At 32.3% G+C, this 12,530-nt stretch overlaps 2 protein-coding genes across 2 annotated transcripts in view; one reads left to right on the top strand and one right to left on the bottom strand.

The window, feature by feature from the left end:
- The first annotated feature begins 1,120 nt into the window (after nt 1–1,120).
- LOC148597495 (complement C1q tumor necrosis factor-related protein 3-like) lies at nt 1,121–5,898 on the top strand. Its single transcript, XM_088563111.1, has 4 exons — nt 1,121–1,272; nt 2,391–2,441; nt 3,119–3,260; nt 5,428–5,898. The coding sequence occupies exons 1-4, from the start codon at nt 1,164–1,166 to the stop codon at nt 5,714–5,716; spliced, it is 591 nt and encodes a 196-aa protein (XP_088419237.1). The 5' UTR covers nt 1,121–1,163; the 3' UTR covers nt 5,717–5,898.
- Nucleotides 5,899–6,017: 119 nt separating this feature from the next.
- The window catches only part of LOC148597496 (protocadherin Fat 4-like), a 40,413-nt gene continuing 33,900 nt past the window's right edge, over nt 6,018–12,530 (bottom strand). The window contains exon 19 of the mRNA XM_088563110.1: nt 6,018–7,279. Within this exon, the coding sequence (XP_088419236.1) occupies nt 7,203–7,279 (77 nt within the window). The 3' untranslated portion in view covers nt 6,018–7,202. The remainder of the gene's footprint in view (nt 7,280–12,530) is intronic.

A 12,530-nucleotide genomic window follows, 5' to 3' on the forward strand; every position in this document is an offset into this window, starting at 1 on the left:
TGAGACATTGGGCTATACGATTATTTTTAAATTTGTTTAGTTTGTTCATACATGCTAGGCCAGGAAGGCTAAGACGCTCAAACAATTGAGTCACAAAAATCTTGGCTTCTTGACCCAGTGGGGTACAAATATAGGCTTATACTGAAAAAGAATCCAAGAATATTCTTTTGCGACAAGTTGATTCGGTAATGGGAGGTTTAAAGGTACTTAAAAATCACCATGAAGTTGATAAGTAGGGATGGGTGCACGGTGAACCCTCCCAGCCCATGGACTATTGTAGTACACAAATCCCATACGTCGTGTCGTGAAAAGTGATCCACTGGCTTATATCAAATCTGTTTACATAATACTTAGTATGTGTAATTATATTGATTAACAAGTTTATTTTCGTAAAATCATAGTCAAGTAGCAACTTCGATAAGAATGTAATGAAATCAAACTTTACTGTTGTCAACGAAGTATGCACCAGACTCGAATCAAAATTACAAATTATTACATTTTAGTAAGTTCTTATCCATTACGTTTTAGAACGGTTTAAATCCTATATAAACGGGAATTTGATTGGCTGACAGATTTGCAAAACTTAAAAAGTATCGGTTTACTTTTCAAAAGTAAGCCGATACTTGCTGAAAGTAAGCCGATACTTGCTGAAAGTAAGCTGATACTTGCTGAAAGTAAGCCGATACTTTTGAAAAGTAAGCCAATACTTTTTGAAATTAAACCGATAGAAAAAGTAAGCCGATAGAAATATCCCTATTGTGACATGATCCGCCACTCATAGGTATTGTAACCGCCGAATCTTCATTAGTCAAAAGTGATCACAACCGTGATATTCAAGGTTCCAGTCGGGGCATTTTTGTCTAGAATATTTGCCATAAAAAACAACTGTTGACTTTCATATATATTGGTTTACTTGTTGAACAAATCAAATGGTACAATTCACGATATAAAATCTAAAAGAGCATCGATAGTTATCGGTGCTAAAATGTATTTTGTAATTAAAAGATGACATTATGTCTTGTTAAATAAGTTAGGAGTTGGGTTTTTTTCTCACCATGTACCGGTATGAGATTAAAGATAACGAAATCAAAGACAAGAGTTTCAACCATACATGTACGTGATTTATACTGTAACTTTTATCTTATCACACCAGAAGGAAAAGGATGTATACGTGCGTGTGTGTTGTACTTATAGTTAGTTTTAGATGTTTTGTTGATGGGATAAATCACCAGGAGAAAGGATCTGCAACGGGGTGTACATGTCAGCATCTAGGTATCTACATTCTGTATTTTGTTTTTATCGTTCTGTTTGTTTGTCGTGGCATTATTAGCTTTGTCTTGCTTTTTTACGAACGTGGCCGCCATCCAATATGGATATTCTGTTAAGTAATCAAATGCATTAATTTCATACTTTTTAAACACTTTAAACGATTAAAATGTGTTATTTTTTTGTCCAATGGTACGGTGTGTTTTTTTACAAGTATTATACTGCAACAGGAACACCGTAGTTTAACTAGCATATACTGCTGAGCACTGGAAACTATGTTGCGGATGATCCTAGTTTTTTAATTAAAAAAATCAATTAGTTCTAGTTTGTATTGAAAAAGCACAGCTAAATAAAAATAATCATGATGATGGAACCTACACCAAAGTCTAGGTGACTTTGGTTCTCGGCAATAGGAATTAAATCCAATTTAAAGTCACTTCCGTATCTGCATATAACACGTTATACATGTAGGTGGCTCTATCATTCTAAAGTTTGAAAATAGGTATAGTACCCGCAGATCAAAAAGGCAGTTGTACGCTTTTAGCGTTCCCTGAACACGGTGAAGAAGTTACTTGGTACATTATCAGGGATAAATTCATCAGCAACGTTTGAAATTTTGAAGCAATGGTTATACATGTAACTCCATAAGGTTCGTTATAAGACAAAGTACATGTAACACATTTAAGAATTGGCAATAATAAAAATTTTGTCTATTGAAAAATAACATAAATTGTCCATGTGCATATTGTTTATTGTGCTGAGTGCAATAAACAATATGCACATGGAAAATTTATGTTATTTTTCAATAGACAATTCTTCTCATTGCCAATTCTTATAAATTAAGTTTAAAACACATTTTTATCTTTAAACATGCGAAAAGTAGATCTGAATTTAACTGAAAAGGGGCATGTCAGTATTTTTTTTATCCATTGAGATGTAGCAAAATTATTTTAACCAATCAGATTACAGTATTTATCTCAAAATTAATTTATTTAAATATACACGTAACAGTGAGTCAAATGCTGTACAAAACTGTTCGAAAAACAATTATATACATGTAGGTTAAACAAAATTGTCATAAAAGTTTCAAATCGAAATTTAAATTTATATGGTTATTTTCACAGAGGCAGAACTTGATATTTTTAAAGAAGAAATAAAACATCTGAAGGCTCACTGTAAGTTTTAATATTATAGGCTGTTTAAGTCAACGATTCAATTTTCTGGCTGTTTTAATAACGATCACATGTAACCATATACTTAATACATTCTGTACATGTACATATTTAGACGACATTTTCCACATAATTTTGGTGAAAGGAGTTAAAACTATATTGAATTACACTGCAAATGAGCATTAAAGGGCAGATAACTCGGCAAAAATGTCTAAATTTTCTAATATTTTGAAGTAAATTTTCTTAGCATAAGTTAAAGTTCAAATTGGAATCCAAAAGGATCCGGAATGATCCTAGGGCAAATTGGAATTCTAATTTTGCCTAGGACAAATTAAAATTGGAATTCCAATTTATTCTAGGAGAATTAGAATTCCACTCTGTCGTATGATAATTCTGAATCCTACTGGGTTCCAATTTTCCCTGTAATACATACATGTAGGTACAGAAATCTAATAGTGATAATTTGAAATAAAGAAGACCTTTTTGAGTATAATTATAATATCAGATCGGTTGGTATTCCACATTCGTGTTTCAGATTTCCCCTCTTCAGCTTTGTTTGTACAAATACAAAATGACCTTGTACGTAGTTATTTACTTACATCTGTTGCTTCCTGTGTATATTGATGTAGCTACTTGTGCTAACAGGGCTTTGTTTTGTTTTTGTTGATTTGTCATTGTAGCGTTCGGCGTAGAAAGAAATCAACGACTGTTAGTAGGAAATGTAGCTACACCGATTGCGTTTTACGCCTATCTTTCTAGCAGTATTTCTGAGTCTAACCACACCATTGTTTATGATAATGTTGTCACTAATGTCGGCAATGGGTATGTCATATTGTCAGTTAACTCCAACGTCAGGCATACATTTGTATGCGTTATAATAATCTAAACAACATTGAGTGCAAGTTTCAGTGGACTTATCGAATGCATGAGGTTGTTGGTGACAATTATATTCTCGATTGATCGCCCGAGCAAGACAGATTACAAAACTGAACTCGTATTTAAGCTCTATAAATATCGTGTTGGCTTCTCGTTATTCCACATCTATACTTTAAATGCACTTACATGTATATCAAAAATACATTCTAGATTTTTCTATAATGATCAGTTAATTGACAAAAAACCTTCAAACTGTTAAATTACAGTTATTGGAATACAAGTCTTAATTGTAGATAATTTGCTGCCGTCTTCTCGTTTTTTTTGTTCCCGATGAGTGGTTGAGGTGCATTAATTTATGACGTGTCAATATAGTCCTTTCCATCTTAAATAAACGCTACAAAGTCTAAAGAAATTATAATATATACTGTTAAGTAGAAACCAGAAGTCATAACTTTTATATGCGTATAATGTTGTATTTCGGGGTCTTATAGGGGAATATGCTTTATTTTATTGTTTCTGTTTATCTAGACTTCATATTTTCTTTTCTGTTGGGGAACTGACTTACGCAGGTGTTACTTTGCGAGGGACAGGGACTAGGTGGGAGGGACCTTAAACAAACCAAGTTCAATTTATAGTTCACATCTTTACTCTTTTCACCAGCTAAGTCGATATATACAATAATAATGATCAAGAAAGTTACAATAATAAAGATTAAATATAAATCAATTTATCTTTTAAACATTAAACATTAATTAGAACACAAACTTTGACCTGTATTTTGTTCTTTGAAGTACTTATTTTCAAATATAAATAACTGAATTAAATACAGCTTTGTATTGGTTCAAATTAGCTTATTTAAAGAAATACTTTTATCTTAAAATATGAATGCTTTAACAAAATATTGAAATCATCCGAAATAAATACGCACCTCAAACAAACCAAGTTCAATTTATAGTTCACACCTTTACCCTTGTCACCAGCTAAGTGACCAGAGTACCTTTCGTCGAACTTAAATAGTGAACTGGTCAGGTGCCTTAAACCAAAGTGTACATTGTCCGAAATATTGAATATCCGTATTAAAACTTTCCAACAAGTATTTTATTTCCTAAAGAAGTTAAGTCGATAAGAATAATACTTTTCGTCCTTAAGAATTATGTAATATTGTTTTGATTTAGCAATACGTATTCTATATACCCTGAGTTTATCTTTAAGACATTTCCGATGAGTATTCTGATCTTAAATATCGCTTTTATGATTATCACTTTTGCCAACAATATGAATCTTATTAATACATAAAACTGACTCTTGTCATTGAAAGAAATCAAATCTAAAATATTACCGAATATGTAAATTTAAAATAAAATATTATTTCTTAACTTTGATATTTTAATTTAAACCAATCTCTCATTTAAATGCTAGAAATCTTTCAATTCATTTAATTGGTAATTTATACCAAATTCCAACTTTATATGCGTATGTTTTGTGACAAAATTTCGGTTTTCTTATTGTATAGTAACTTCAAAGAAAGGAGGAAAAAAACCCTTATTTGAATGTCTATGTTCTAGTTGTTTTAGGATATTTTGTACTGTTCATTTACTTTTAGTTTTCGGAATTTCAACTCCGTTTCGTTGGGGTTCATTCCATGGTTCCATAGATTAGGCGTTTTGACACCGCTTTTACTGTTTTCTTTGATGCCTAGCCAGGTCGTGTTCCATGTGCGTAAATTATGACTGGTAATGTTTTGTTGCATGGCTAAATATTTTTCAATATTTTTCAACGAGGAGGTAAATGACTATATTTGGCGCAATTTTTTTTAGCTTATACATCGAGGTCTAATCTGAGCACATCAACAATCCAAAAGCAGGACACTAGCTCGTTAAGAATGTCTCAAGAATATAAAAAAAAAAACAAAACAAAAAACGGTGCATAATAGTTAAAAACATCAACACATACATATATGTAAGGGCAATATTGTAAGTTACATTAGCAGTTTGCAATGAAACATACGTACAGGTATACTTGAGTTGAACATATTGGAACTCATTATTACGTTAGATATACGTTACATGTATCTCAAGTTAGTAATCCAATGAAACTCATTAATTTGTTTCAGTTACAACAAATTTAGTGGTACTTTCCAAGCTCCAGTATCTGGTATCTACCACTTTACGGTCACTGTTATGTCAAAGAATGATGTAGAGGCACACGTACAGATCCTTAGAAATGGAGTCACCGTTGGATGGTCTTATGCAAGTACCGATGGATATGAAAGCGGATCAACTTCAATTATCTTGGAGCTGAAGGCAAACGACAGCATATGGGTTAAAGAGGTCAATCAATCTACACGGTACCTATCCGGTCTTTATAACAATTTTAGTGGATTTCTGGTTTACCAACGTTAGACATCGGCTAGCGATGGACATGTTCGTACTTACAAATTTCATCATCTGTCAAGTTTCAAATCTAGAATTTAAATAGGCAGTCTACGTTAGCTACATGTAACCACGCTAGGTCCGCCCCTGTGGATCCACGCCTTGGTGCGTTTTACTATGTTTCATGCCTATTATATATGTATAATATCGGATTTAAGTAGTCTATTTTAACAGTTATCAATCATATCCAAAAAGGTAACCTACTTAATTGTCCACATTTACACAACTGTCGTGCGAGTTAACAATACGAAATAGGCAGTGAGTGAACATATCCGTCAACACTTGTTTAATTCATGACAATACATGTACATAGTAAAATTCATGGTTTGATGTAAGGGTGGGGACAACAATGGCACCCTTGTGCACTTAAAAAGAAACGTTTTATGGATCATTCTATTTTAAAATCAGGCAATGGATGGCACAATATTGATCTCAATTTGATCTTTTATGACTAAAATATAACACATCTAAAATGACAATCAAACAGTTATTTAAATTTATTCTGAAGCACCTGTGATAAAGATATTATCTGACTGATTATAGAGGGAATAGTGTTGAAATTCTTCCCCTCCATTTTTCAATAGCGCATTTCAACTAAATTTGACCTTTCAATATCTCAAAAAGGCAAAGTTAAAAACGTGTCATAGTTTTCCTTTCCTCTTTCGTCTACTGTAGACTTACTTTCTACGAGCAACTCTGTAGGTGTTTCTAGAAAAGCTGAGGACGCTTGCCCTTCCGGTGTTATATCGCTTCATTAACTAATGCACGTGCTAAATTTTGACTGGACCGTATCACAAATCATGACGGTCAGTGGTCATCTAATAAAGCTGTCCCCATTTAATTAATGCTTTTGGTAATATCTTTAACGTTTTCCAGATAATGAACATCATTTTCTTCTATAAATAGCAAATTATAAACGACATTTTGTTTTAGAGAGTGCCTTCATCATGGCTAATATCAAGGCTCGCCTGGCGGGATCACTCGATATGAACCGTGATAAAATCCCTATCAAAAACAAAATGCCATTTATTCCTACAGCATCAAGTCAGTTTGCTGATCCAAGCAAATACAAATCAAAGGAATTTTGCTCAAATTACCGATAAATATATGAAAGATACGTTTAAGACGAATAGTGACGTGATCTACGAAAAAAAACAAACATAAACAATTACATTATACATGTACAAAGTACGATGAAATAAACTAAAAATCTGGAAGCACAGAGAATGTGAACCGGTGAGGTAAGTGTGTTTTCTCAGTTTTCTTGAAAGGTTCCGTAAGCGTGAATAATGCACTAAGCATTTAAACGCGAAATCCATCTAAAAACAATAAATGATGGGAAATATGTGCATAGATTATTACAGACAGTTAAAAAGCAGAACGTCAAGTTTGAGAAAAATAAATAAGTATCCGAATTAAAGTGTTTCTAGATTCACAGTATTTTCTTTCTACTGCGTCAACGGAACTTCCTTTCAAACCACATCCAAGGCTTCCATGCCAAATTTAACTGTCCTAAGTCTTCAATGTTGTCCGCTGTAAGACAATAAACACTCGTTAATCCTCTATTAGTACAATACATATTTATCTACTGTTATTTTTTAAGTATCTATTATTATGCTAATTCTAAGGAAATAAAGAAGAAAACAACAAAGACAAAAATGTTTATATTGCTACAAAGACAAAAAGACATAGGGAGTAAATTTTATCTTTCCCTGATTTAGTATATATTAAGGCTAAAAACCACTAATTCCACTTCCCATAGGCTTCTATGCTAATTTCACAATATTCAATGGCTTCTCTGGACTTTACCTTAACTTTAACCTGCAGATGACTATATATCAGCATGATTCTACATATGTCAGCTCACAATCCTCAGAATGGCATGTGGGGTTAGCAGACTTGCAGTGCAGTACTGGTCACCGGAAGTGAAGGGTCTATAAATAGCATGGGAAATCCCAGTGTTTTCACAAGATAGGGGTATATTTAAAAATCATTATGGAGATTAGGCTTCACATCACAAGAAGCAAAATGCACCTATAAAATGTACAGAAATGTTTTTCCTTTCAGAAACTCTTTAAATTTTTAAAATAAGATGAGAACTTTTTTCACAGCACTATGAGGAACAGGGGTAATTTCTGCGTAGGACTATTTTTGCGTACGTTCCAAATGCTCATTGGTTGAATTGGTGGTCTGTAACCTAAAGAGTCACTTTTTGTCTTAGAAAATATAAATAACTATACAGGTATCTTCCTACACACATACTGAATGCATTTGCAAAGTTTCAGTGAAATGTGACAAGCACTTTTTTAAATATTTCATTTTTAAATATAGGGTAACCAAGTTGTGCGAGCAAAAAAGTGAAAATATTCTACCATACTGAAATGCATTAAATATTTGCAAAGAACTTTTTCTGACTTTTCAAATAAAAAATATCAATCACAACTTGTTTTTTAACAATATTAATGAAGAAATAGTTTTAAAAGTAATCATTTTCTGAGAAATTGGTCTATTTTTAAAAATTTATTTCTGACATGCCTCCCCCTTTTTCTTGATCACATGTCAAAAATCCTAAATCTTTAAATTTTCACAAAAGGTGATATATTTGGCATTAAATTTGTAAATACAGTGTTTTCACATTAAAACATGACCAGTAAAGGGCACCTAAAGCAAAAAAAGTGCTCAATAATGGATTTTCCATGTTGCCATAGGGGAATGCTCATATGGCCTTAACCGCAGTAATGAAAGTGAGTTTTTCCTCATTTCTAACCTAATTTTTGCTCAAATCTACACAAAACTTGATTTCAAGTGCTTATTACTACCATATTTAGGTAAATATAGCCCTCAAAGTTTAATATTTGATATTTTTACTAAATTTTCTACACTTTTTACAAGATAGGACATAAAAATCAGCCAAAAAGACCAATTTTCCATAATTTGGACCTATAACTTAAAAAAATGCATATTTTGAAGGATTTTTGTAGTGTATTCCTCTCATGGCAAAGTTAACAAGATCTTCAAGTAGTTTAAAGCTATTTCAAGAAACTTTTCATTTTGCCATGGCTTCATCTTAAGGCTAAAAACCACTAATTCCACTTCCCATAGGCTTCTATGCTAATTTCACAATATTCAATGGCTTCTCTGGACTTTACCTTAACTTTAACCTGCAGATGACTATATATCAGCATGATTCTACATATGTCAGCTCACAATCCTCAGAATGGCATGTGGGGTTAGCAGACTTGCAGTGCAGTACTGGTCACCGGAAGTGAAGGGTCTATAAATAGCATGGGAAATCCCAGTGTTTTCACAAGATAGGGGTATATTTAAAAATCATTATGGAGATTAGGCTTCACATCACAAGAAGCAAAATGCACCTATAAAATGTACAGAAATGTTTTTCCTTTCAGAAACTCTTTAAATTTTTAAAATAAGATGAGAACTTTTTTCACAGCACTATGAGGAACAGGGGTAATTTCTGCGTAGGACTATTTTTGCGTACGTTCCAAATGCTCATTGGTTGAATTGGTGGTCTGTAACCTAAAGAGTCACTTTTTGTCTTAGAAAATATAAATAACTATACAGGTATCTTCCTACACACATACTGAATGCATTTGCAAAGTTTCAGTGAAATGTGACAAGCACTTTTTTAAATATTTCATTTTTAAATATAGGGTAACCAAGTTGTGCGAGCAAAAAAGTGAAAATATTCTACCATACTGAAATGCATTAAATATTTGCAAAGAACTTTTTCTGACTTTTCAAATAAAAAATATCAATCACAACTTGTTTTTTAACAATATTAATGAAGAAATAGTTTTAAAAGTAATCATTTTCTGAGAAATTGGTCTATTTTTAAAAATTTATTTCTGACATGCCTCCCCCTTTTTCTTGATCACATGTCAAAAATCCTAAATCTTTAAATTTTCACAAAAGGTGATATATTTGGCATTAAATTTGTAAATACAGTGTTTTCACATTAAAACATGACCAGTAAAGGGCACCTAAAGCAAAAAAAGTGCTCAATAATGGATTTTCCATGTTGCCATAGGGGAATGCTCATATGGCCTTAACCGCAGTAATGAAAGTGAGTTTTTCCTCATTTCTAACCTAATTTTTGCTCAAATCTACACAAAACTTGATTTCAAGTGCTTATTACTACCATATTTAGGTAAATATAGCCCTCAAAGTTTAATATTTGATATTTTTACTAAATTTTCTACACTTTTTACAAGATAGGACATAAAAATCAGCCAAAAAGACCAATTTTCCATAATTTGGACCTATAACTTAAAAAAATGCATATTTTGAAGGATTTTTGTAGTGTATTCCTCTCATGGCAAAGTTAACAAGATCTTCAAGTAGTTTAAAGCTATTTCAAGAAACTTTTCATTTTGCCATGGCTTCATCTTAAGGCTAAAAACCACTAATTCCACTTCCCATAGGCTTCTATGCTAATTTCACAATATTCAATGGCTTCTCTGGACTTTACCTTAACTTTAACCTGCAGATGACTATATATCAGCATGATTCTACATATGTCAGCTCACAATCCTCAGAATGGCATGTGGGGTTAGCAGACTTGCAGTGCAGTACTGGTCACCGGAAGTGAAGGGTCTATAAATAGCATGGGAAATCCCAGTGTTTTCACAAGATAGGGGTATATTTAAAAATCATTATGGAGATTAGGCTTCACATCACAAGAAGCAAAATGCACCTATAAAATGTACAGAAATGTTTTTCCTTTCAGAAACTCTTTAAATTTTTAAAATAAGATGAGAACTTTTTTCACAGCACTATGAGGAACAGGGGTAATTTCTGCGTAGGACTATTTTTGCGTACGTTCCAAATGCTCATTGGTTGAATTGGTGGTCTGTAACCTAAAGAGTCACTTTTTGTCTTAGAAAATATAAATAACTATACAGGTATCTTCCTACACACATACTGAATGCATTTGCAAAGTTTCAGTGAAATGTGACAAGCACTTTTTTAAATATTTCATTTTTAAATATAGGGTAACCAAGTTGTGCGAGCAAAAAAGTGAAAATATTCTACCATACTGAAATGCATTAAATATTTGCAAAGAACTTTTTCTGACTTTTCAAATAAAAAATATCAATCACAACTTGTTTTTTAACAATATTAATGAAGAAATAGTTTTAAAAGTAATCATTTTCTGAGAAATTGGTCTATTTTTAAAAATTTATTTCTGACATGCCTCCCCCTTTTTCTTGATCACATGTCAAAAATCCTAAATCTTTAAATTTTCACAAAAGGTGATATATTTGGCATTAAATTTGTAAATACAGTGTTTTCACATTAAAACATGACCAGTAAAGGGCACCTAAAGCAAAAAAAGTGCTCAATAATGGATTTTCCATGTTGCCATAGGGGAATGCTCATATGGCCTTAACCGCAGTAATGAAAGTGAGTTTTTCCTCATTTCTAACCTAATTTTTGCTCAAATCTACACAAAACTTGATTTCAAGTGCTTATTACTACCATATTTAGGTAAATATAGCCCTCAAAGTTTAATATTTGATATTTTTACTAAATTTTCTACACTTTTTACAAGATAGGACATAAAAATCAGCCAAAAAGACCAATTTTCCATAATTTGGACCTATAACTTAAAAAAATGCATATTTTGAAGGATTTTTGTAGTGTATTCCTCTCATGGCAAAGTTAACAAGATCTTCAAGTAGTTTAAAGCTATTTCAAGAAACTTTTCATTTTGCCATGGCTTCATCTTAAGGCTAAAAACCACTAATTCCACTTCCCATAGGCTTCTATGCTAATTTCACAATATTCAATGGCTTCTCTGGACTTTACCTTAACTTTAACCTGCAGATGACTATATATCAGCATGATTCTACATATGTCAGCTCACAATCCTCAGAATGGCATGTGGGGTTAGCAGACTTGCAGTGCAGTACTGGTCACCGGAAGTGAAGGGTCTATAAATAGCATGGGAAATCCCAGTGTTTTCACAAGATAGGGGTATATTTAAAAATCATTATGGAGATTAGGCTTCACATCACAAGAAGCAAAATGCACCTATAAAATGTACAGAAATGTTTTTCCTTTCAGAAACTCTTTAAATTTTTAAAATAAGATGAGAACTTTTTTCACAGCACTATGAGGAACAGGGGTAATTTCTGCGTAGGACTATTTTTGCGTACGTTCCAAATGCTCATTGGTTGAATTGGTGGTCTGTAACCTAAAGAGTCACTTTTTGTCTTAGAAAATATAAATAACTATACAGGTATCTTCCTACACACATACTGAATGCATTTGCAAAGTTTCAGTGAAATGTGACAAGCACTTTTTTAAATATTTCATTTTTAAATATAGGGTAACCAAGTTGTGCGAGCAAAAAAGTGAAAATATTCTACCATACTGAAATGCATTAAATATTTGCAAAGAACTTTTTCTGACTTTTCAAATAAAAAATATCAATCACAACTTGTTTTTTAACAATATTAATGAAGAAATAGTTTTAAAAGTAATCATTTTCTGAGAAATTGGTCTATTTTTAAAAATTTATTTCTGACATGCCTCCCCCTTTTTCTTGATCACATGTCAAAAATCCTAAATCTTTAAATTTTCACAAAAGGTGATATATTTGGCATTAAATTTGTAAATACAGTGTTTTCACATTAAAACATGACCAGTAAAGGGCACCTAAAGCAAAAAAAGTGCTCAATAATGGATTTTCCATGTTGCCATAGGGGAATGCTCATATGGCCTTAACCGCAGTAATGAAAGTGAGTTTTTCCTCATTTCT

Source organism: Perna viridis, chromosome 15, assembly GCF_037379345.1.
Source record: "Perna viridis isolate PV_CMFRI_1.1 ecotype Kerala chromosome 15, ASM3737934v1, whole genome shotgun sequence".
Classification (NCBI taxonomy): domain Eukaryota; kingdom Metazoa; phylum Mollusca; class Bivalvia; order Mytilida; family Mytilidae; genus Perna; species Perna viridis.

What these genes read in the sequence shown, in the direction of transcription:
- LOC148597495 (XM_088563111.1), top strand. Translation starts at nt 1,164, where the DNA reads ATGTATACGTGCGTGTGTGTTGTACTTATAGTTAGTTTTAGATGTTTT. An exon ending in GTGTACATGTCAGCATCTAG is followed by an intron (nt 1,273 to 2,390) that starts GTATCTACATTC and finishes TTATTTTCACAG; the next exon opens with AGGCAGAACTTGATATTTTT. An exon ending in GTCACTAATGTCGGCAATGG is followed by an intron (nt 3,261 to 5,427) that starts GTATGTCATATT and finishes AATTTGTTTCAG; the next exon opens with TTACAACAAATTTAGTGGTA.